Raw genomic sequence first — 27,164 nt, forward strand, 5'->3', positions numbered from 1 at the left:
GACGACCATGAATTTTACTCAAGCAGTTTCTTCATTTCTGCATTACATATGCAGAAACACACAACAGTGAAACATCTACGTCCTCTCAAATGTGGACAAGTATCTGAAAAATAGGCTTATATGTAAGCAGGTGTAGGAAAGTACCAAGAAAGTGTTAATCCAGTACAACCATTTCAAGGTGATACATCTGTGTCTACTGAAATCAGAACCACTACTCTGCAGTGGTTCTTACAACAAAAAGAGCAAAATTACAGCAATTTGAGATCCACTGTTCAATCTGCTGGCTGCATCTTCACTTCCATAATGTTATTTAGAGCGGTTTTGCAGCCTCCTCTTTTCTTCTGAGTTGTTAAAGAAAATGCTTAATTTTCAATTCTTTTGAAACTCCACACCCTGTAGTGGGTTTTTACACTTCCTGGGTTTTTTCTCCCTCTCATTCCCCTAGCTGACAAAAGCTAGGGGACTCTCCCTGGTGACACTGTGTCCTGAACACTGCCAACATCCCTTGCTTTCAGCTCAGTTCCACCAAAACCCCTGGACCTTGTCACTAGGTTTGCCTCACTACTATCAACCACAAACTATGTTCTGGGGCTCAAAACAACTTTAATCCCACCCCAAACTCTGTGTAGAAAATGAGAGGGTCTGCAAGGGCAGTTGCTCTGCTGGTTGCCTCCAGATTCCATGAGCACAGAAGCTTCAGGAAAGTAAAGTGGTAGGAGACTCAGGTAACAAAGCTGCTGGGGCAGCAAGTGTGCTTGCTTGCCTCTGTACTGAGAGGCAGAGGCCACGATCATGACTGAGTCACTTGAGTCACAAGGCTAGCATGACTAGCCTTGTTAATGGCTAGCTCATGTTGCAATTCATTTAAAATGCAAAGTGTCTTTTACTTCTGTGTATAAAGAAATGCTTTCATTAACAGAGTTTTTAGGGTTCCTCCTGCTCATGGGGTGGCCTACAGCCTCACTTTTAAGGAAACAAGTTACCATGAAGCAAGAAGGAGAGACATTGGGAAGCAAAATAAAAGACACTGCAGCCTGTAAGTTTGTTTGCTGCATGGTGCATGCTGCTGTCCTGATTTCCATCTCCACCTGTCCTTCCATCATTTCTTTTGGAATGGTGAAGGAAATATTGTTTTAATGTTTGAATGATGCCGAGTCCTCAGGCTTCTGCAATGCCTGGTGAGCTGAAAAAAGAAGACAGTAAGATTTTGTAGCAAGAATGTTCTGTGCCATGTCCAACAATCAATTTATTGGAAAGGCAATTTTTCCTCCACAACTAGAAATGACTGCTTTTTCACTGACAGTGGTGCACCTCTTATCAATATCCTTCCCATTCAAGAACACCATAATTCTGATCTGGCCAATTTTTATCCCAAGGGAAAACAAAAGCCTTTAAAAATTCCTGTCTGGTTCCCTATCACAAAGCAGACAAGCCTGCAATTGTAACATGTTCTCTATCAGAGTCCCTCAGAAGGAAAGGCAACCTTTCATTCATTCAGCATCTGCTTTCTCTCCATGAATTAATTTAAAGAGCATGTTGAGCCTGGGTTTCCAGTGGCTGTGCCAGGCTTTGGTCATTGTGAATCTACTTTGCCACTACTGCTGTGAGAATGTTGGCCTCACATACCAGCAGTGGTCCACACTGATGCATACAGAGAAAAACCCTGCTGGGTTCAGCATGCAATGCCTCGACTTGCTTGCTTACTTCCTTGCTTGTTATCCAGCTTCTAAATGGTTTTGGGTTATTCAAAAGATTTTCTTTCTTTAGGAGCTCTATGACATGAGGTCATCATGTTCACCTTAAGAGCTTGCTGAATTGTTTGGGTACTAAAATACCAACTTAATCTGGTGCAACGGAAAAATACAGAAAATGCCAAAGGTGTTAAGTGTAAAATCTGAATACATTCCTTTAAGTTGGAGCTGTTAAGCTCATAAATCAACCTGGTTTTGTTGTTTTATAAACACCTATAGCCAGTGTTTATAGGCTGAAAAAGATGAATCTGATCTCAACCTGGAAGCCTATTTTGGAGGCTCATCCCCTGGGTCAGGGCTCTGCTTTGAACGCAGGGCCCATGTGTGTGAACTAAAAGTAGCAGGCACTGCTGCAAGCACGCTGCCGTGCTCTGCCCCCACCTGCCATATGGCAGGCAGCGCCTGCTTGCACGGAGCAGCAGGCTGTGAGTGGGAGGCAGCTTCGGGCTGCTTGGCCAGTGCATGCTGCTCCATCAATTGCTCCTCATCCTCCCCAAACGAATGGCAGTGGGCCAGCAGCGTGCTTTGGGACAGAGCTGGCTCCTTAACCTGGGAGGACCACTCAGAGTACTGCATTTATTCCTGTCTGAAAAACCTGTCGTACTATATAATTAGGACTACATGAATTTGATAGTGAAAATTAACCTCAATATAGCCAGACATCATTTACTAAGTGCCACTTTGATCTATGGAGAAAAAGTTGGCACAGACCTGTCCTACTGGCTCAGTTCCTTAAAAAGAGATAAGATAATCCTCTGACCATCTTCTAAATATGATTTTATGAAGTACCTGGTTTATTATTTATCAATTTGTAAAGGGTAACTACCCTTGCTTAAAAAGAAAACAATATGCCCAAATATTTAGTTTTTATTTTAACTTTTAAAAATGTATACCACATTAATATGAACGGCTGCTCCTGTAGATTATGCATAATCACTAACTTCAGACATAATGTAGGAGTTTATCTCTCCATACAGTCTGTGGATGTAGGTAAATGTCTTGAGAGTATGATTCAAGTCACTTAATTTACAGACTAATTGCATACTTCCTAAATACCACTCCATTAGGAACTTGCAGACTCTGGTCTTGAATAAAGAACTCAAAATTTGATCTGTTAATCAAGAAAATGCAAAAAACGTCCTTGAAAATGGAAGCTTCCAGTGGTAAGACCTTCAATATAGAAAACAAGACACATAAGAGAATGAGCAGGATCTGAATCTTTGCATCACCCGAACAGTACAGTAGGTTACAACAGAAGTAACATATCAATTACTGAACAGAAAAAAATAGTTTAACAAAGGAGGAAAACAAACTCAGGAAGTATGCAAAGCAAGCTCCCATGTTGTCTTGGAAGTGACTGAGAGGAAGAGACAGGAATGCAAATAAGTCCAGTCTTGTGTCTCAGAGCTACTGCTGCCATATTTTCAGGCTTCTGAAGTTTACTACAAATCTAAATTTTGAAAGAGTTTTACAGGAAACCTATTTGTAGAACACAAACACTCATCTATAACATTTTATCTTCATAAACGTTATTCACATTTTTCAGAATGTTTTATGCACACTGCACAGCTGTCTTTGAGGCAGGTGAAAAAGCAGACAACTGGTCAAGGATGAGATTGAATTACTGTACAAACAAGACTCTGGCAATCCATTTTTAAGGCCACAGTAAACTTATTTGGCTCGTTTTCTAAGAAGACTCGTCCCCATTGTTCCTGACTAACCCCCTCTTCTGTAGTGGCTCTGCAGCACAGCATCTCTCTGAGTGTGAATTAGGATGTCTCACTGCATGGTGGATAAGCCACAGTGAGCACTAATGCCACCATGGGCTGAAGATGACAACAAATGGGAACTGGCATGCTGACACCAAGATAGGCAGCACTGTGCAATAAATACACTCGCTATTCTGTAGGCGTTCACCTGCGAAAACAAACAAGCATGTAACCGAATACTGCAGAAGAAAAGATCACTGCCAGCAACAGAGCTTCTGTCCCTCACAATGATCCTCTTGGATTTTTTTCTGGCAAAAAAGGCTTGAGTTCCTTCAAATGAAAGCCAGGCTCTCTAGATGATAGTGTGGATTATCCTGACTTCATTTGGGCTATTGTCTTCATGCTGACAGGTCAATGCACTCTACTTTGAAATATTTCAGGGCACCTAACACTAAAAATCTTGTTCCATCAGTATTTTGTCTACATAAGGGCAAGGGTGTTTGACAATCAACAGCTAGAATCATAAGGTGAATCAATCTAAAAAAACCATAGTTATGTTGAAGTTTGGCTGGGTGCAACTGCAGCTCTCGCTGTCATGTCACTTTATAACACCAGCTATTCATAGAGGAACATGAATCAGAATATTCAGATTAGGTTAGTGAATAGCCCTAATGTAAAAGGAAGGCCAGTGTAAAGGAAAAACAAACATACAGAGAAGTCAGGTGGCTGACTGAAGGACACAGTAGCAGAGCCAAGAATATACTACTCATACTCCAGGCTGTAGTACATACACCTAATACCAAATCTCCTGTTTCACCTAACACACATATTATAAGCCAAAAATTCTTCACTAGTTACTGTGTTTTAGCCTGATGCAATGAGAAAGGGCTGAACTATTAAATCTCATTTTCTACAAATGCTTTGTGACCTAATAAAATGTTCAGACCACAACAATTATTCTCCAGGTAATAGGGCTAAATTGTAGTAAGTTCTCAGTGCTGCTGCTCATGACTGAAATGATTATGTCTATTCCTTTTCTTAGCCCACAGGCCGAGCTTAATAATGAATTTTGCTGTACCAATGCGTTAATAAATCTGCAGCTATTACACCATCTCTGAAGCAGAGTCTTCAGGGTCTTTTTTTTCCCCCTCAAAGAAAAAAAGTAGTGGGAGCCACCAGAGGCATTAGCAGAGACTGAAAGTTATGAAGATGCAAACCATGATGGAAAGATCTCACAAAAACCCTAGTGCCAGTTGTCACTAGGTTGCACCAATAGAAATCTGTACTAAGACCACTTATAAAACTTTGGTATGGAACACCAAGAATTTAATGCCTGAGCACTGTACTGAAATGATGTGAGAGCCCACAGCAAGTTTCATGAGATAGCAATCATTTTAGCAACACTTAGAAACTGAGACATTAAAAATACACATTGCTTCTGTCTACTTTTGATATGGTGACATTTATACAAAAAGGAAATATAATTAGCAAGTTATTTTTATGTGACAATCAATTTTAAACTTGAGCTTTCTGGTACAGTTTGATTTAATATTTTAATAGAAAGAATGACAATCTCTTTTCTTCCACCCTCCTCCAGCCTCCCCCCAAATATATATCCAACCAAAAAATACCCAATCAATTTAGTTCAGCCTCTTGATGTGTGTATCAAAGCTACTACATGTCCATCTCTGCTAACGAGACAGAGCTGTCGGGAGACTATGCATGAGAGCTTAAGTCTAGGTGCGTCCAAAGAGCAAAATAAACCTACCGCAAGTGACAATCCAGAACAGTCATGAGACACAACATAGACAAGGAGGACATAGGAGGAAGAAATAAAAATTAAAACATCCACACACAAACATTAGTAAAAAACATGGAGAAATGACCTTTTTTACAGTTGTACATTCATCAACAATTTTTCCTTCTCTAGAAGGAATCTAATTCTCCCAGTGGCCCATGGTAGAGCTGTATACTCGACTTGAAAATGTAAGCTTTGCTTCAAGTGGAAATGGGTCTCAAGACTGAAAACTTAACCTTATTTTCAACTCATCTCCCATTCTATCTCAGCCACATTTTTTGAGAGTCTTCATATAAAGACAGTTTCTCTTTTGATGTTGTGTTTAGGGAAGTGGATATTTTGAAGCACAAATATTCCAAAAGAGACAAAAAATTTATTCCCTTTTCTGTAATACCTAGCTATCATGTGTGACTTTTGAGCTGACTGTGTCTCTATGCCAAAATGGATCTTCAACTATGCCAAGTTACATGGCTCTGTAATGATTTGGAATGAATAAAAGTAGTTCAGAAGTTCTCCAACAAAAAATTCCAGACTATCTTTTATCTAAGACAAAAATTGTATTTCCAGGAGCTGTTGCTTTACATTTAGCAAATGGCACTCTCTTTCAATTTCATGTGCCTAGAAACTAGGATCCTGCAAGATGCCACATGACTAGCAACTATTATTATGCACTCTTAGCTGAAGGTAGAAGTAATTAGCACTTGCAGGTTCAAGCCTAACAATGACTGATTTAGGTTTTTTAGTTTTTGACAACTTTAATACTGTATGTTGCCTGTTATAATGGCATTAGATTTACATCTTACTCTTCAATTAGTTTTTTAACAATTTGCTTCTTTGGACAGCTAAAAGGCATTCTTATTATTCCCCTTTCTGTTTTATGCTAGGGCCTCTAAAGTGCTTCAATTCTTGTAACTGAAATACGCAACATCCTGCATTGCCTTGAGTTCAGCTAGGTACATTAAAACCTGCACTGGTAAGTCAAGATTAGCTGATAGAATAAAAAACATGTCATAGAGAAAAAAATTACAGCCAAAGTGTTGCATTAGAAATCAAGTTTGCAAAAGTTACTGAACATCAAGGACTTAAAATCTGTACACTGTCAGACTGCTAGAAATGAATCTAAGGTGTTAATTTAAGAACTTTTTAGCCTGAGTTTGAAATCCCAGACAGTGAGGAGAGGTGGCTGGAGAGTTGGTGATCTACTTATTAAAGGTCTGACATTTACATCATCTGTGAATCTACACTCCTTAGTATGCAAAACGAAACATGCTAGGTTAATCCCAAAATATCCAGGCAAATGTAGGTTTAAGTAACTATACCAAGTATTTTGAATGGAATCATCTTAAAATACCTATCTGTGCAACATTTCAAAGTCTGAGCTCTTTTTGTAGACAAAAGATGCAGGATTCAGCTTTTTATCAAATTTTCCTATTAAAAAGATACAAATGGAACTCCATATTAATGAAATAATGTAATGTTGCATTTCAAATACTTATTTTCCAAGAATCCATGGTCATTTATCCAGGTCCTAATGAATATAATTAAAAAACACTTAATACATTGTAAATACAACAAAGGCCTTACATGATATGGAACAAATTCCACATAAATATTAATCAACAAATTGCACATTATGTATCCTATAACAAAGTATTAGGTTTGTTATCATTAGCAGGACATAATAGAGTTTTCAAGAAATTTTTCCATCAGCATAATCACAGCAGTTCTTCCAAATTATTCTGGGTTCAATGGGAGGAGCTAGCTAACAGTAGCCTAGGATAATCCAACAACTGATGATCTGATTTTTCATACATTGATGGGGAAATATCTCACAATTTTTTTAGCATTAATACCTCAGAACAAAGTCTATAAATCAAACACAGGGATGAATGCTAACTTGAAGTGCTTTAAGAGAAGGAGTTTGTTTCACATTCATCATAAGGAGAAAAAACCCCAGCGTAATATCTTCTTCAAGGGAAAACGCAAAATTTCTGTTCTGGTGTTTTTGGAGCTCGGTCTGACTAATCTTTCTAACTTTGGAATACCTCCATCTAGATTAGTGATTTTGTGTACTAAGGATGTTTTTTTCAGGTGTGAATTTGTCTTGTGTTGGTGTCGCACACTCCAGTACATCAGTGTGGCACACGAAGCACTGTATCTCCAGGAGAAACCAAAGCTGAAACTGCGCACTAGTGCAGTATCCAAAGTACTCCACTTTCAAGGGTCTCCAGCATTTGTTGTCATCTTGTCTCCGAAACTGAAACTGGAGATAGCTTGGATTGCTCTACACTTATTATTTTCCTCCCCTTTCCTGGGCTCCTTTTTGACTACTCTCACTTAATCTATTGCAGCTGGTCATCAGACTCGTACGGCTTCCTCACCCACTGTCCCAATTTTACTCTTCCCCTACTACGTCCTACATGCCTGGAAAACCATGCTAACCTGTTCCAGGACTCTTATGACTGGCTGATGAGCCACACTGGTGGCTGTTCCACCACTGAGCAGTGGCATTTCACCACTTGTTCTGGACTGGTCCATGTGTGTCTTTAGCTACTGTGCTTTAAGATTCTCTTCTTGGATCTTGTCCCTCACCAGCTGGCCCTAGTTCTCAGGTTCCCACCTTTGACTTGAATTTCTGATCAACTTGCCTTTCTTCTATGCTAGACCTCAACTTGTGGAATCATCTCCTTATTCCTGAGCATGCTTTTATCCTATCTTCTTGGCTGGGTAATCACTCCTGTACTGCTCTAGCACAACTTCCCCGGGTGCCTTGGGAACACAGACTTGACTATGCAATATCTTTAAAGTTATTTGCTCCTACTTAAGAGGGTTTGCAAAGCAATTCTCTAAATTTCTTCACTTTCCTTTTTGAAAAATCTAGTCCTTTGTCTTCTTAGCTTAGGAGATGTCTGAGCTTTGAGGACAAATAGATATTTCGTGTTTATTTCCTCATTCTGCTGCTTATTCCCAACAGTTTGCTCCAGGAAGAGCAATACTAAAATCTCCTGAATGAAAAGCTTTGTTTTCTCTCAGGAATGTATTAGTTGAGTTTGTGGCCCTTAGTATTAAGCACTATAGCCTCTGCTTTTCTTCCACCAAGCAGATCTGGAGGACAAGCTTTTCTGCCCTTAGGAAAACGATGCTGCTCTCAAAGGGCATTATATTAATCTTCTTCTTCAAGTTACTCAGTTGCCTTACAGTTCCAAATATAGCCTGTTATCTTTAATCTTCTCCTCTCTAGCACAAAATGAATTCTCCAAACATCACTGTGTTGAATGTCCCTGTGGTTTTCCTTTTTGATTATTTCCCCTTGTTTCTGACTCATTTTTGCCTCTATACTACTGTTTCCTTCTCAGCTGAACTTTTGTGTAAAAAGAAATTTAGAGTTAACAACTACTTTTCTTTATCATGTAATCTCAGAAATACTGTTAGTAAGATATCCAAACACTGTACTAGGTCTTGAAAAATGTACAGTGAAAATTGCACACAGGTGCTCCATTTTTGAAGCAAGCAGGATACCTGTGAAAAACCTGCCCCTTAAGTCACTATATGCCTGCTCATGATTTTTTAGCAGAGCAGGGAAATTGGCTGGCTGCTTCATCAGTGATGCCACACCCAGGTTCATCCCTTGTGATACCACTGAGAAGATGCTGTCAACCAGTCCACTCTTCACAGAGCCACTACTGAGACAACAAGCACAGCTTTTTCTAGACACATCAAAGAGAAACCTTCAAATGCAAAGTTCAAGAAACAGAGAGGTACTTTACCTGGTCTTTCATGCTTTTCCCTAAATCTTTAACATCTTTCATGTTAATAGCATTCTTCCCTCCCTTCTCCTTTCCCTTCTTCTTGTTCTTCTTTTTGAACAAGCATTTCTTACAGAGACAAAAGCAGCAGGTGAGGATTAATAGGACTGCAACTATGGCTATGGCTATTAAGGCCCAAGGTGGCACTGGAAGAGAAAAAGACACACACAAAAAGAAGGTGGTAAACCGTTAGTAGGGTTAAATTTAGAAGTAAGCACATTTCTCTCACAGCTAAGCCTTTTTCAATGAAAATGTCTTGCAGAAATACCTGAGATCCTTTCTAAAATATTCTGTCATCATTTATATATTTCTCCCAACTGAGCATTTGCCCATACAATGACAATTTAACACATCTATCTATATACAAGCCTGGTGACACATATCAAACTCACTTGCAGCTATTTTGATTCTTCAACCATCTGAAAACAGTATATCCAAAATATTTACACTGTGCAATCTGTAAAATGCTCGGCACATTTAAGCAATTACTCGTTTCTTTCTTTAATTATCTCCCCAACCCACCTGGCATTGTTGCTGAATCGGGTGGAACTGACTGGAAATTTCCCCTTTCTGGAATGGTATCTGATCCAAGCAGTCAGTTCTAATGAACAGCCCTTTTCCTCTGCCCACTGCTGCACTTGACAGATTCGCAGATTCCTCGCAATAGCTGCAGGTCAAGGTCACCAGTGGAGACTGACCAAGGACAAAGGGCTGTCCAATCCGTGGGCATTTGCCCTATTTGGCATCATGCCCTTAAACACTAGCAAAGTTTCAGCCCACAGCTATATTCTCACCTACACCCTCCTATAAACAAAAGATTGTGTTACATTTTTTCATTAAGTTCAGGATGCAGGACATGGCTGAAGCATGAATAAATAAGAGAGAACATTTACTAGCATAAAATGTTCTTGTTAAGATCATAATTTTCACAAAAAAGCAATTCAGATGACACTTAAACACAAGTACTCCAGAAGGCAATTATCTTCACACAAATCCGTTTTAATGACCACTGATTTCCACATTTAAGCAGAACACCTGAAAAAATTTTAATCTTGTAAACTGTCATTTTCGAAAAATCTTGAAATGCACTCAGTTGGTCTGCAAGATACTCAGTGCATTACCTAAAGGTCTCTAATATGATACAGAGCTACAGAACAAAGGCAAAAAGTGAATCAAATTTGACATGTTGATGTCAGTGAATCACAAAAGGGAATGGACAGTATAAACAGAGAAAATTAATTGCCTAAGGAGCTAAGAGGAGTGCAAAGCATAGTCACTGGAACTTCCACTACAAATTACCAGTTCAGGAGGATGACAGAGCAGCTATACCTTCTTTACTCTATATTTAATGAACATATTTTCTAACTTTTATTCAAATGGCCCTAATGACAGATAAAAATGCAGGAGAATAGTTAAACAATAATTTCTGTAATATTTTTTTGCCTCCAGTTATTCATTAAATGCAACTGCTATAAAAGGAAAGCTGTACCATATGTAGAACAAATGAGAACTGATTACTAAACAAATGAATGGTAAGAGACAAATGGTGAACAGATTAACAGCTGTTTATGGGATGTATTTTATGAAGTCAGCAGCAGCAATTCTGCCATTAAAGTTGCATTAGATCTGCACTTATCACAACTTATAATCTGTATTTCATGCATTAGTACTTAATTTTGTCTTCAAATCTGGTGTACTACCATTTTATAGCACAACTGACTCTTCTACATTGTTTTCACCCAGAACTCAGAAATGTAAACCCATCATCTTTCACAGGAACTATGTGCTCTACTCAAATTCTAAACTTCACTTGTGTACTTAGTCTGTTAGACACTTAGGACCTGAAACAGCATTTATGTAACACTGTACCTAAGATAATCCACAGGAGTTATGCCAAAAGGAAATGAACGATGTGCCCCAATTTATCAGCTTTTTGTTTCACTGATTTGTCAGCAGTGCCTGAAGCATGAATATGGGGAGCAGCAAGACTATGGGATGGGGTTCTGCCAGCAGGATGCCGCTCTGTGAGGTAAGAGAAGAGGAACACATCAACTGTGAGAATCAGTGGGTTGAGGAGACAGTGAATGTAGGCATCCTGCAGATGAAAAAGCTTGTGTAGGTAGTGAATTCGAGTGCCTTTGTGCTGAAAGTGTTCTATCAGGTGGTATTGTGGCACTGCTGCCTTGGTTCTTTGGAGCATGAGCAATGTAGGGTACCTTAGAGAACATTTGAAACACTTGCAGATCTCAGCTTCTTTTTTACAATGTGTTGTCTGCTCTCATCTGTTTGTAATTTAATTTCACCCAACAGCTCTTGTGATGCAATTAAATGATCATTGAATTAATATCTGGGACATCAAGAGTTATGCAGAATTCCTTACTTATCTCTTCAGAGAAAATATGTTTCCTTTTTTTATGAAACAAAGCATAAGCACTAAAGTTAAAAAATTGGGGTAACAAAATCTGGACATTTACAAAATCACTGCAAAATTCAAGCTTGAAAAAACAAAAGGAATGGATTATTTTTCCCAATAGAAGTATACTATCTGTGTCAAGCAAATGGCTCATTTGAACATTGTTGTCGACAGAGATGGCCCAATCAATGCATGTAAATAATAGATTTAAGAGAAGTGAAAAATACAGTTATTACTAGCTTTGAAGAGATGTTTGTTTCCTTTCAAAAGTATGATACAAATATTTTAAAATGTTAATCACTTCATGTAATATTGACAAAATTTTCCAGAATTACTAAAGACTGAGAGTTTTTCTACCCGCGCTCCCCAATTTATGATGCTGCTAGAGGTGCCTGTAATTCGGAAAAAGATAATGTTTCAAAAGCTACTTTTCTATAATGTCATCTCCAGGTGGACATACTGAAGTGACTAGCCAATCTGGAAGAGTCAAGTCTGCAGCCTTCTATTTTTCAGGCTGCTGTTTACCAGTTGTGACTAGTATCTATAAAAATCTTAACAACAGTGTAAGAAATTTCTGTTTATGCAGTGGCTCATTTTGAAGACCTACATTGCTTAATTTCAGCAGGACTTTACCCATGCTTATACCAGATTTTCAAAGAATTATATTTTACCAGTGGACAACAGTGGGAACCTACAGTTTGAAGACCACCTCCATCCATATTACATATACCAGGTTGACCAGGCTCAGCAGTTTGAAACCTCAGGAGGTCTCTGGACATGAACCACTGAACAAAAGACCTCTGTGGTAGATGAAGTAGGGTGGGTGACTTAGAAAATGCAGATCTTGCCCCAGGGATCAAGGTGTCAGGGAACCAGAAGCTTCTTGTACAACTTGTCTTACCGATTACCTGCACAAGGGGGTGCTTTGAAACAAGCAATACTTACCTACCCGACCAAGCAAAAGCTATTGGTTTAAGGATGATTAATATGCATGTAAACTTTCTGGTGTTTCAGTGCTATTTTCTTTGTTCTACTCCTCTGGGAAAATACAGAATACTTATTTTGAAGAAGCTGTCATGAATGTCTATGTGATTTGGTGAGTCTACAAAGCTCTTAAAGACAAATCTATAAGAGGGGATTTGCTGAGTAGCAGTTAGTAAATAAGGTCTTGAATTAGTGATATTGATCCAGTCCAGAGTATGCTCTAGGACTTTAGTCAAAAATGCAGGAATGAAGCCTATTTGTAAAAGAAGAATGAAGAGAAAAAGAAACATATGGCTTACTCCTGGGCCATAGCTGGGCACTGAAAGGCACAAGCTCTAGGAATGTGTCAAATCAAGGCATTTTGGGTACCAGTTTTGCATATTTCACTCATGCTGAACAACAGTCAGACATGGATGCAACTAAATGTGAGCTGTCTTATCCCTCTCTGTTGCTTCCTTCCACTAAAGCCAGACAGAGTTGTGTATATATTGTGGGTCATTTGATGCACTTGATACATTTCAAAAATAAAGCAGCTGTGATGCTCTTAGATGATCATTTTGGTTTGGGCTTAGGAGTCTGTTTACAAGGCTTATCTCCAGACCATACCCACACCTCATGCTTGTACTTGTGTTCCGCAGCGATCTGTGAGGGCACAATGGACAAAGTAGGAATATATGTTCCCAGAGGGCACCTGATGATGCTCCAACTGCAAATGGCAATTTCTCATGAGAGTGAACCTAATCCAAAGCACTGCCCCTACAAACCTCAAGTCCTCAACACTGACTGCTTCATTTCATTGACTTGCTTCTACTGAGCTGCACTAGGTACAGCTTGTGTCCCAACCTGTCATTAAATCTTGGTCCTTGGAGCATGCTAGATTCAAAGGGAAGGATGAATTACTGAGTTATTCAATTTAAGAGCTACAAATTTTGTCCTTCATATAAAGACCTCCTTTCTTGGCTTTACACAAATACTTGGAGAGGTACAGGCCTTGGGTCTAAAACTGACATTTCCATCAGATGATCTAAAATTATCAAATGCCTTGGAGGACATTTGACTGCAGAGGAAAGACTTTAAGGGGGAAGTCACAAAATGTGTAACAGCATTAAAGTGCTGCAGTCTGGGAAAGGGAAAAAAGTCCTTAATCCTAATGATTTTCTTCCCTTTCTGAGTGCAGTGTCAGACGAAACTTTACTAACTTAGAACACCAATAGAGGGAAGGTCAACGAAGAACTGAAGAGAAGCACTGAATCAAAAAGAGATGACTCCCGTACCAAAAAAACTGTTCACCAAAAATTCCCAATTAAGCAATTAAGCAGCCGTTTTTAAATTGTTACAGCAAAGGACTATCAGATGATGGCAGCTTCCATACTATTCTGCAAAAGAGGCCCATAGCATGTTGGGATTGATAAATACTAATGATCTATGTTTCAGAGAGGGCATGATGCTTAACAGGAAGCTGCAACTGCCAAATAGCTGTAAGTGAAGCACATTGCTGTAATCTAAAGCTCTGGTAGCCTGAACATGGGTGCACTGGCAGTTTTAGTTTATTAAACTGTAGTTTTATCTTAGCTTCTTGCACTTACAGCTTCTAATCAGGGAGCAAATACCATATATAGCCATATTCAGAATTTCTGTACAGAAATTCCCCAGGGACCATGTTCTGGAAATCAATTTGACATTCATTAGAAGTTACTTGTAGAAAATGTCCTGAAAGCAGGGACCTAGGTAAAAGATACCACTACCATAGCAGAAGGAATACAAATGTGATCAACACAAACAAAAGAAAATGTTGATACATGGTAAAAGGAAAGACAAAAACTGAAAATACATATTTGCATAAACTGATGATTTCAATACTAGCATTCAGGCTTATACAGCTGCATTTCCACCCCAGACACTCTTATGTGTGACCTCTTCTTTTAATAACATATTTGCAAAATACTGCCTTTCCTACATTTACTGCAACATTTTTTTTTCTAGTGAAGTTCATGCTGCTACCTTTGATCCATCACTAGAAAGAACCATTACTAAATAACTTAATGAATGCACTCCTGCTTGTATTTCTCCCCTTTATTTTTTAAGCATGTGCAGTTGCATACGATTCTCTCCGTGAATAGCTTATGGAAGTTACTGAAGCCTTTACTCTGCTAAAAGAGGTATGTTTTGACAGTGGAAGATCCCCACAAAAAATAACAGTCCGTGGAAATGCACTGAGCAGATGAGTTCACTGAATATACCCCTGCCTATAGCTTTTTAGACATTATCATGCAAAATTATGCAAAATTTCTATGACTGAACATTCCATTCTTTGTAAATAAACCCACACTGAATTTAGCAGTAACCCTTGATACAGCTACAAATTTAGCCACTGTGGAATTGCATTTTATGGAAATGGTTTGCTCTGGCTCACCCCTGGAAAGTGTATGGTTTATCTCAAGTCTGTAACCTCCCTGCACTATCGTGTATCTGTAACTCTATTGGCTAAAGAATCTTACTGCGCCCACTTTGAACCTCTGTGTTAAGGGTGCAAACGGAGAGGGCTCACTCTCTTTTGCCCTGGCAGTCTCCGGAGACTGCTCTCTCCCCTTCCCTTCCCCTCTCCCTCAGTGACCATGCTGCCTTCCTGGGGTAAGACTCTGAATAAATCCTCATCTCATCAGCACCTCACCAGCGTCTGGAGTCTCTTTACCTGCCAGCATGCGAACACCCACGACCCTAGGGCCCCAGGCAGGTTCCCCGGGGACCCCCCCTTAAATCTAAATCACAACAAGCCACGGTGTTTGGGCTGTTTGAGAATATGACGTGCCTACTGTATGCTCAAATTCTGGAAGTCAAAATGCATGAAAGAACTAAGATATTTACCTGAGGGCAAAACCACACATACTATTGTAATTTGCAAGTCATTTATGTTTATTATTGCTGGTATTAATTCACCTTTTACAGCGTAAGAGATGCTCTGTCAAAATAAAACACAATTGCCCAGTACCATATCTTCTTCCAGAGAATGCAACTATCTGTCTGTGTTCCTCCCTTCCTCTTTAATGTGTTTTGCTCCCTCTCTCCTCCAGTACCTCACTGCTCAGTCTCATCAGCTCCCCTGCCCCTTGTCTCTGGAGACACATGGGGGAGAAAGCAAGATGCTTTCCAGATGAGACAGGATGGTGAAGAGAGGAAGTAAAGCTGCTGAGATGTCTCCTTGAAGGAAGTACCTCAGAGAGGTTACAAAGGCCTTAAGCTTAAATGTCGGGTTTCATCTATATGAATATTACAATGAAAACAGCTTCTCTGTTGACCTCCACATTCCCCTCCACCCCCATCAAAATGAGACAGAATAAGGGCAGAAGAGCATTAGCACAGCCCTGCGCTCTGCCAGCTCTGTCACTGTCGCTCACGGCTGCTCTCTTGGGCTCATTTTCAGCTCAGCCGAGGCACCACATCTTTGGTGGCCACACGGCCCCTAGGCAAGGTCCTTCCTGTGGTCTCTGGCACCTGGTTGCCCCTGCCAGCAGTGCCATGCTACTGCAGGGATGTCAGCTCTTCTTTTACCCTTTCACAGCTCTCAGCCCTCCTGCCTGCTCCTGCTTCCCACTTCCTCCAGCAAATACATCAATTCCTTACACTGCCCTCTATGAAAGATGATACACCACACCTGGCACACAACGACCCAGAGGAGGAACCAGCAGCCCAGCTGCCTGCCGCATAGCATGTCCCTTTGGAATGACTGTAATGCTGGCCAGTGTGACAAATAAAACAGCCCCCCTTTCCAGCAAAACCTCTAGGTCACTTCATACAGAAAACAGTGCAGGGAAAGGAATGACTTCAGTGAAAGATGTTTTCTAATCCAGTAGGGTGGTTGTAGCCAGGTGAGGGTCAGTCTCTTCTCCCAGGTGACCAGCGACACAATGAGGACACAGCCTCAAGCTGCACCAGGTTAGTTTAGGCTAGATATTGGAAAAAAATTCTTCACAGAATGAGTGGTTCAGCATTGGAATGGGCTGCACAGGGAGGTGGCTGAGTCACCATCCCTGGAGGTGTTTAAAGACTTGATGAGGCACTCAGTGCCATGGTTTACCTGATAAGGTAATGTTGGGTCACGGGTCAGACTCAGTGATCTCAAAGGTCTTTTCCAACCTAGTTTATTCTATGATTCTGTGAGATAGTATTTTAAAATGATGACTCTTATCGGTCCATACATCTGTTGCCATAAAACTTTTAAAATAAAAAATGAGTTCAGGATTTTAAAAACTGCCAGAGACAGTGCTGGGGCACCCTGAGCAGCTGGGAAAGATGATGAAGGCTGGAGCCTGTAACCATACCTGGAAGACAGAGAAGTGTGCTGAATACTTTTCAAAAACTCTATGTACTAGCAATAGTTGAGGCCAAATACTTCCTTGAGAAGGGACAAAGTAATCCATCAGGCTAATATTCAACTATGACAAACAAATATGTAAAAGTCTGAGGTGACTGCTTTGCACCATGTGAACAATTCTGCTTTGTGGCTAAAATGATGCCTTAAGTTTTAGCTTTCATATTTTCCAGATTCTGTACTGCATTAGCATATAACTCTGAACTTCATATAAAGTGTTAGCAAGTTCTCCTCACAGCATAGTTATACAAAACAATCCTTTTCCAGCCAGAGAAGCAAGGTCATCGTTGCAGCTTCAGGCCCAAAAAGTATAAACAACAGCAAACTGAGGAGAGCAACTGGGAGGATGAGACTTCATAACCTGAAGCTGTAATTGGACAATTGATCCAAATATGTAAATGGACCAAAACTTATAAAAGTGTGAAAACATGTGACCTGTTGTCTATCCTGCGTGTAGCCACAGCCAGGCTCTTGTACTGGCCAAGCTATATTCTTGAAAGGCCTTTTTAATAAATACCCACTTTATTCCTTTAACACTATATAGCCTAGTTCAAGGCAGCCTCTCAAGGAATTAAAAACACCTTTCACTTTTCTTGTGATATCCTCTATGTATTGCACCTCTAACCTCAGCTGATAGACTGTAGGAAAAAAAGAACAGTAAAAACAATCTGACATGGAACTGGAAGTTTCAAAGGGACAAAATACTCCAGTCATATCAATCCCAGGACTCCAAAATCAAGAGAATTAAGCCTCAAAAACAATGAAACTGATGGGGAAAATGAATTATGCTTATATATGTTTGATTTTCCTGCTTATTCTTTCTTGCTATACATCTTTGATTTCACTGTATGCAATGAACACTAGTCTTACACTCCTTTTCAGTTTTTGAACATTAGGATAGATTGTATAACATTTTCCAGGTCTGTCCTGCAAACATGACAGTCAGCCATGTATTTCAGTTTTTGAAAGTGGAATCACATTTCTTACATTTTAGAATTAGTCATGCATACTACATATGAATATTATAAATTCCCACAGTAAGTATGAACTCCACTATCTAGGAAGAGAGAGGTAATTTGCATACCTTTTAAATAAAATACTATACAGGGATAAAATCCTTTAAAAGAGGAACAGATGTAGGAATTCTGACAAGATGAACTTATAGAAACTCCATGTGTTTGCCAATGCTCTGTTAACATACACAGGATACACACATTATTACACAATGACTTAGGATTTAAAGGACAATAGCTACTATTAAAAGATAGCAAACACTGGAGTAGTTCCAGTGAACATCAATTTCCCAGTGAAAGTAGAAACCAGTTTTATTTTGTTCTGGTATTTAATATTAATTTAAAAGTTCTCAAATAGAAACAGCTCATATATAGCAATTTTCACCAGCAGATCACAAAGTGCCTTATAAAGAAGGTAGGTATCTGAACTTCACAGATGGAAACACTCATACATACAAAATAAAATTACTTTGGTTAGAACACAGAAAACAGTGTAGGAGCATCAGAGCAGCAAAGTTCATGTCAACTGCAGGTCCTAGGCACCCACCCCCAAGTGCAGGGAGCTAAGGGCTGGAGTATGTCATGCACATGGTGCAAGCAAGGGCCTGGGGTGCAATGACAACCTTGGATACCACCAGAGGAGGCACCCCCAGTGCCACCCTGGGGTGCCTGCACACTGCTTGGGGCCCTGGTAGCACAGAGGCGACCCAAACTCAGAGCCAGAAGGAAGCCCTTCAGCACAGCAAATCATCAGCATCGTGTGCTACGTAAGACAGCAGAACCATGCACACATCAGAGGTGCCCTGCATCCTAGCATCAGGCCCCATAAAGTTGTAATCTTTCCCACACATCTCACTGGCACCTCAGCTATTGCAGTGCCAGGAGCCTTGCTCAGCCCTTAGAGCATCTGTTTCTCTCTGCTTCTTCCCAAGCAGCAAATCTGAGTACCACTGTCAGATTTTCTCCATGGATGTTTCATACAAAAGAGTGATGCTGCAGAGGACAGGAACATGGCACTTCCTACCCTGGTGTGAAACAGTTACTATCTGTAGGGTACTTACTGTGCCACGGAGAATTTAATGATGTGCCTTGCTCCAAAAATGTTCCAGCCTTGTGGAAGCCTTTAAAACCTTAAAACTTAATTTTATCATTATACATCTGTAGCACAAAGAGTCTTGAGTTTCATTTGTCATTCTCTGCTACTGTGGTGCATTAACCCTGGATAGATTCCAAGTGCCTGCCAAAGCTGCTCTATCCCTCCTCTTCTCAGCTGGGTAGAGGAAAGTAAATATCACTGAAGGTCCTGGGTCAAGATAAGGACATGGAAAGATCACTCACCCATTACTGTTGTAAAACAGACTCAGCTTGGGGAAATTAGCTTAATTTATTACCTATCAAGTAAGGTGTGAGAAATAAAACCAAATACTAAAATACCTTCCCTCCACCCCTCCCTTCTTCCTCCGATAGACATTTCTCCTAACATTCTCTACCTCCTCCTCCTCAATGATGCACGGGGACAGAGAATGGGGTTTGCAGTCAGTCTATCACATGTCCAGGCAGTCTATCACATGTCTCTACCCTTCCTTCACACTCCTAGAGGGGGAGGACTCCTCACACTTTTCCCTTGCTTCAGCGTGGGGCCCCTGCCATGGGAGACAGTCCTCCACAACCTTCTCCAAGATGTGTGCTTCCTCTGGGCTGCAGTTGTTCACAGCCTGCTCCAGCATGTTCCCCCCTCAGGGTGCAGTCCTTCAGGAACACACTGCTCCACAGTGGGTGCTCCATGGGTCACCTGTTCTGTCACCAAACCTGCTCACTGCGGGCTTTGTTCCCCACAGGGTCACAGGTCCTGCCAGGAGCTGCCAGTAGCCTGCGGAAGCCTGGGCTTCCCATGGTGTAACAATGTCCTTCAGGCCTTCACCTGCTCCAGTGTGGGGTCCTCCACAGGCTGCAGGTGGAACTCTGCATTCCTGTGGACTTCCAGGGGCTGCAGGGTCACATCCTGCCTCACCATAAGCTGCACCATGGGCTGCAGGAGAATCTCTGCTCCAGTGTCTGGAGCACCTCCTCCCCTCTACCCTGACCTTAGGGTCTACTTCTTACTTAAAGCTTTAGAAAATCATTTAGAAAATCATTTTTCTTTCCTGATTCCTGATTGCCATTTTATTATCCAGACAGCAATACTGTAACCAGAATCCATACACTCCAATGAAGCACTGATTTATGGGATACTACAGAGTAAACAGAATTCCCTCCTCATACACACCAAGTCCATGAGCCTGCCCATTGAAACAGGTCTGCTGCTCCTTAGCCTTGTTGCTAGATCAGATTTCAATTTCCCACCTCATTAAAAAATCTGGTGAAATTCTCAGCAAAATTTACTGCCTCTCCATGAGAAATCAGGTCAAATGTAAAAATGTAAAGTACTTCTGTTTTGTAAACAATCAAATTCTCTTCATAAAGGTATGACAGACCTTCCTTTAGAACTGTATCTGTTGCCTCTATCCATTACACAGCCCAGGAGAGCTATAGTACTGACTTTGAACAAATACTAAGCAGGTTCTTATGTCTGTTTTTATCCAGTCCTTGAAAAGGCCTGTGATGAACTTGTTTCTTTCTGAAAAGTAAGATAAAGACAGATTAAAACGAATCTTCTACAGCCTAGAATGTAATATAGAGATATATATGCATTGTACATGCCCTCTGCTCATTAAAGAAACAGATGCATTCTGCAGTTAAGGATTTTGGGAGCAGTTAATTTCAAAAATTTATTAATACTTTCAGACATAAAAGCCTTTGTTGGTGTTTTTCTTTTTTTCAAATTGGTTCAACAGGAAGCATTCACATACTTTAGTAAACAGTGAGAAAGACCACTTTTTAATAGGCTGGGGACCTTCTAAATATCTTCAGTGTCCAAAATGATTTATCAAAAATTAATTGCATGGCTGTAGTAGTGATAAATCAATTATAAAAACAATCAAGGAGCGAAGCAAAACCAATCTCCTTCTTCCAGAGAGAATTATGTTAGTACAAATGCAGTACATAGGCAGCAATTGACCATATAAGAAGCCATATTTCCTTCTGTGACAAGAATGTCTCTCAAAAAGCTATTTCTTCCACTGGGCAGTAGTGTATGCTCAGTAAAATCAACCAAATATCTGCATTTTTCTATCTACTATTTTAAATGTAGAGCTGAAACTTTGAACAAGATTCTTTCATTAAATATTATCATTATTAATAGACATTCATTTGTGTGTGGGTAGTGCCTACAGGCACTGACTCAGAAAAAATGCCTCACCAGATCAGACACTGCACACAGATTAAATAAAAAGACAATCTTGCCTGAGAGGCTTTTTAGTGTAAGGTCCCAAGCCTGTGTGGCGGGCACGTTTCCATCTTGCTTTGACTGCCCACAAGAGCCGACCATCAGCCTACAAGAATGCACCAGACATGCCCACTGCTAGATCCAGGGTGACAAAGCACATCACAGAGTTCCCCTGTGCATGGCCCTTGCTAAACAGCCCTTCTATCTTCTCAACAAGTTCCTCCTAGGATCCTGTTCACCTAGGACATGAATGCCCTCTTCCTGAAGGGAGCCCACCCAGACAGCTTGGCAGCTCCATATCTCACCAGTGGCCAAGCTTGTGGCTGTGACTGGGCCCTGAAACAAAGGACACAGGAAACAAAGCAGTTCCCTTTGCCAGGACCCTCCAAAAGAAGTGCCTCAGCTGATTGTGCTATTGGGACAATTGTAGTTTGCCCCAGGTAAGACTATATAGTCTTGTCTACATTTTTGCAGAAATGGTTGTATGACAAGCCCTTTCACACTGAACCTTCAAGTGTGAGATTAAATTCCCTGTCCCTAGTCACCATGACTGAAACATCACACACAGTTCATCATTTTTGTTTATGGGCTGTCTGTAATACCAACATTAGTCCTATAATATTTAGGAGCCACTGTTGCAAGTATAATTAGCATGAGCCACGCACACATTCATGGGGATAATCAGTAAGATGCACTTTTGGTTCAGTGTCCTCTCAAATCTGAATGCAACTAGGTGCTAAGACTGCCAGGTAATTGTGGTCTTGGTGCATGGCCAGCAATACCATACACAGGCAAGAGCTCAGACCATGTATCAGTCACAGAAAGAGGGAGAGCGGGGTGCTGGAGCTGCGACTGAGCTATTTCACCACAGCAGAACTAAGCAACGCTGGCTGTGGCTGTATGTATGCATTTTTCCAAGGGACATCAGATTGTACATCAACACCATCAATCATGCAGAGGTATGCAGGAGTGAATTCCTGGCAGGCACCCTGCTCAGCTCATGGACATGACACTGGTTCATGACACTGGTTCAGAGCTGTGGGCTCTGCTGCCCTGGTTTATGGTGTGTGCCTGGCTGGTCATGGCAGCTGGGCCATCTGTTCTGCAGTGTGGTCTGCCAGACTGCCTGGGGTATGTACTGAAGGACTCAATGGTCCCAGGCTGGCGCCCCAGGCATTCAAACTAAAATCTTTTCATGACCTCTAGCTATTAAGCAGAGGTTCTGCTTGGGATATTTATACCAGTTTCACAAATTTTGAGAGAAGAGGTACCAAGAGACCAGCTATCCTAAGCCTCATCCCAGCTCTGGGATGGAAAGACAAACCCATTCTTGTGTCACACCTCACCTCTGCTTCAAAAAAGCACCACAGAAGACAAATCCCTGTTGCTATGAACTTTTCCTAGTTTGCTGAGCGTTCATATTAAAGGAGAAATGTGCAGTTTCTCACGTTCGTGAATGTAAACACAGGACCATGTTTTGTAAATATTGGCAATGTTATGAATTCCTCCAACAGAAGGGGAGGTTGAATGACAGCCTCCTTGACCAATGTGGTGGAGAGGTGGGGATACCATTCTCCAATCCATGGTCATCTTGCCACAGGTATATAATAGGAAAATAAACTAAGGGGCAGGTCTTCTGCCCTGCATGCTCTGTCCACCCAGATCTGTCTCCCCAGTCTCATTTCTGGTTAGGCCTTGCGGTGATAAATCCCTTTGCTCCTTCCCTGCCAAGATAAACCTGCCAAGAAAGCACCACTGGCACGAATGCACACAACAGCTTTTGCAGCTGTCTGCTCTGTTCCACCAGCACACAGCTGTCACCATAATGTGTGTAAGAATACATATAAACATAAAGTTTTGTGGAATCTGCACATTATTAGACACTTACACTGCAATATACAGAAAAATGAAATTTAATCTGGTTATTCACAGACCGGATACAAATCAAATTCCTCAGACAAAATGTTTTCACCTGCTATTTATAAAAGAGCAGGCTGTGACTTTTCTTTCTCTTTTTATGTGCTCAGTTTCATTTTAAAAGACTGAAGTAAAGAATCTAAACAGGGATTGGGCCCTTGCCTTGTATTTTGACCTCCATTATTTTGCAAGAAGCTATCAAGGTTGCAAGCTTCTATCAGCAGTGGCCTTTGTCAGAAAAAATCTATTTTCAAGGTATGGTTAAGGTTAATAGCCATGTTGCTTTTCTTTTTCAGAAGCTCATTTAGCAGCACAATTATGATGAGGATGATGATGATTGATTACTAACTTGTGTCTTTTTGCACAGAAAGCACCATTCCTGAGCGGACAACCATAAATGCTGTAATGATCATTAACGTTGCAGGAACCACTGCCAAAGTGATAAATAGATTTGGTTTATATTAGCTACCAGTCTAAAAGCATCATTTGACCTCATTAATCGATCTAATAAAATCTGGAGTCGTTCCATAAGAAGGAAGACTGCCCTTTTTAGAACAAGATCTCCATGGCTTTTTTCCTGATCTCCTGATAAATATAAGAGCTGAAATTTTGTACCATTGTAAGGTCACAATGCTCTCCAAAACACTCAGTGCAAATGCTGGGCATTCAAGTTTGTCTTACTTGTTCAGTCTGGAAGAAATTTAAACTGTTCCTGAGGGGCACTAAAAGATACCTCTACAAGACCGGTGAATCTGCATTTCTTGGAAAAGTGGTCAGCTTGCTGAAGGAACTAAGAAGACATTTATGCATAAAGGTCTTTAAATTTCATGTTAGTACACTGAAATTGCCTCAATATTATATGGTTGATGTATAGATACAGCATTTTAGATCCATGAAAAGACAAAGCTGCAGACTGCTTTTGATGCCTTAAGTCTATTTTATAGCTCACATATCATCCTGAAGGACAGCACAACATGTTCTTGTACAGCGTGGATTAATACAGCTAGTTTGTACCACTATTTTTGTTGTGGACTTGTCAAGTGAAAACAACCATCAGTGTGTCACTTCAGAGAGCAACTCTCTCTAAAAATCTCACCTACTATTTTGATCCTCCTTTAAAAAAAATCATGTAGAGTAGAGGGTGAACTATGACTATGCAAAGAACAGCAGAGGAATCATGAAAAAGATGACTTTTCTTCAACTTCTGCATTTTATTTGGTGATTGCTGCTGATTCTAAAATTCAGCAATATTGATAATGGGAACCAGAAATCCATTCTCCCCTCTGATTTTGGCCTATAGTTCGAATTATTTCCTGCATAATGCCATAACTTACAGCATGAGTTAGAAGTGCTGTCAGAAATTAAAGCTTCTGGCTGGATGAAGGAATTGAATCTAAGTCTCTCTATTTCATGGAGGAACCCTCCAACAATAAGATTAATATATAAAGTTTATATATATTAAGAGTGGTGAGCTGTGCTACCAGTTTAATATCAGAAGACCCAGCCTTGTTTTACTCCTACCCTCATTCACTCAAAACAAGGACTGTCCTTGTAGGCATCTGTCCTTCAAAGGGATATTTTAATTCCCCACTGTTAAGTGGACAGGTGAACTAATCTGCTGCTTTGAGACACGTGTTATGGATTTCAGATGAAAAACCTCCATTTTAAATCCCTGCACCTGGCTTGCTGCTAGACAGCCAGCCTGGGAGGCTTTTCATTGTTCTGAGACCCCACGACTCCCACCTTTGCTGAGTCTGAACGCCAGCCATGTAATACTAAATGCAGGCTGCAAGGTTTTCTCAAATTATGTCAGTCATTCTTCCTGGATATGACAGAAATAAATAAATTCCCTCTCTCAGTACCAGAGTCCACCTTTGATTATCTGCATTAGGTGTCAGTTTTGCCTCATGCCCAAATGAAAAGCAGACACATTCTGGGCACTCACAACCCTTCTGGGGTCTAGCTGTACGAGCTCAGTTCACAGAAGGAGCATCCTTTCCTCCTTCCTATCGACCCTGACTGGGCTCAGCACAGATTGATCCTACAAGTATGTCCAGACCAGACTTTTTGAACTAAGTGAAGCATTCCTGTAGGAGCACACTGAAAACTCAGAGCTGAAATGTCCTGGCTTCTTCTAATTGGGAAGAGAATAGGGAATGGAACCACATGCCAGGTCTGAAAGTCAATTATTAGACATTCTTGTTTGATTTTGCCACAGAAAACAGTCATTAGGGTCTGACTCTAACATTCTATACGAGACTTGAATCTACAGTCCTCTGGTTGATACCACTCCATGTTCACTGCTTATCTTTGAATTGCTTTCTGAATTATTTGTTAGTTGCATAATCAGAGAATAATGCTATGTTCCTTTTAAAAACAGGAAGCCAGCAGGCTAAAAGATCACAAAGAATGCCACTAAGCCTCAAGAGCAATGAATTTAACACCACACCCTGTGTACAGTCCTCTCCTGAGATTTGCATATATTTAATTACAAAATAAAATTTTCACTCTAGTAATATTTTGCTCCAGTATTTACAGCCAACCTTAGCAGCTGCTCTTGATGAACACATTTTCTTACCGCTATTTAAAGCCACTGCATCCCCTCATTTTCAAGAGTTCATCCTGCTTACTAAAATCATTTAATTAAACCCTATTCTTCTTACTAGATTAATTTCATTGCTGCTAATTAAAGAGACTGGAAAAAATCATCAAATCGCAACATTAAAAGCACACAGCAGAATTCTTGCTACTGTCTCTATATAAAAACATTTTTAATGGTTCTGAAGTGATTAACCTGTGGTTTGGCCAGAAAGAGAAGAAAAAAAACAAAACTAGAAAGGAATGCCAGGGAAGGCCTAGGAAAAATAATCACTCCTGGAATTAAAAGTCAGTCTGCTGAAATCAAGGGTGTGTTTCTGATGACTTCTGTCCAATGAGTTTTCTGTCCCAGGTTTCCAATTCCTCTGGTGAGTACTCTGCCATTAACTAAAGAAGCTCTCTTGTAATAAGAACTTTGCAATAGCTGATCAACCATTCTTTCAAACCTATAGCACCACCAGTAATGAACAATTAATCCTCCGCCTCCCCAGAACTGAGTTAAGCTTGGAACAGAAAGGGAAAGGCAGCAAAAGAAAATGCTCTGTGAAGCATGAAGAAATAAAAAGATGATAAAGAAAATAAACATTAATGGTAGAGAAGCAATCAATAAAGTCCAAAGCTTGCAATGATTGCCTTGGAAACTAAGTGCTGTAAAGGAATTTAAATAAGTATAAATGGAATCTCAGAAAGATTTATTTAAGAGTGAATTAATTATTCAGCACATTTTCCTTTTTCTCTTTCCTTGCATGATTGTCTCTTAGGCTATTTCATTTTCTACATAAGGTGCCACAGGACAATAACAGATTTATCTCTAAGTTATATATGTTCTTCCATAGTCATTATTCCAGCAAGCAAAATGTTAACACATTTAAATTAATGCAAATGAGATAGTGGTTTGTTATTGGCTGAAAGTGCTTCAAAAAAGACTAACAGTGATACACAGATGCAACTTTGCATCTGCAGTCTAATTAAAACTAATCTAATTAAATATGGTGCATCTGCAAAGCTGCTTGAGCACTGCAGAGAACACACAGAATTCCTTTTATAGTTGGACAGAGCTTCCAAGAGCCAGTGTGCCTGCCATTTCACTTCATTTGGAACCACTTTAATAGCAGGTGAGTAATCAGCAAATAAATTCTCCATGGCTGCTTTGGAATTGCTCACTCAGAGACGCAGTGATAATGTATCCATAGATACAACACAACAGCAATGGAGGCCACACGGAGGCAATGTCCTTTCATTATGCAAAACAATACAGCTGGAAAAAAGAAAAAAGCTTGAAGCCATAAGTCAACCTTTAGCCTCACTTATTAAGGAAGAATTCTACAAAAATATACTTTTGCAAATGTATTACATTACTGATGTGAGTTGTTCACAGCAAAATGGGCATCATCAAAACTTTGTCCTGTCTAGCAATTCCTTTTAAAATATTATTTTCCCCTGGCAAATAAACATTCCACAGACATTGTATTCAGTAAGAA

General features: G+C 40.2%; 1 protein-coding gene across 2 annotated transcripts in view; it reads right to left on the minus strand.

The window, feature by feature from the left end:
* The window catches only part of SYT1 (synaptotagmin 1), a 339,701-nt gene that overhangs the window by 79,598 nt on the left and 232,939 nt on the right, over nucleotides 1–27,164 (minus strand). For both annotated transcript variants that reach the window (XM_063396421.1, XM_063396419.1), the window contains exon 5: nucleotides 9,026–9,210. In XM_063396421.1, the coding sequence (XP_063252491.1) occupies nucleotides 9,026–9,210 (185 nt within the window). The remainder of the gene's footprint in view (nucleotides 1–9,025; nucleotides 9,211–27,164) is intronic.

The sequence above is a fragment of the Prinia subflava genome, chromosome 4, assembly GCF_021018805.1.
Source record: "Prinia subflava isolate CZ2003 ecotype Zambia chromosome 4, Cam_Psub_1.2, whole genome shotgun sequence".
NCBI classification, from domain to species: domain Eukaryota; kingdom Metazoa; phylum Chordata; class Aves; order Passeriformes; family Cisticolidae; genus Prinia; species Prinia subflava.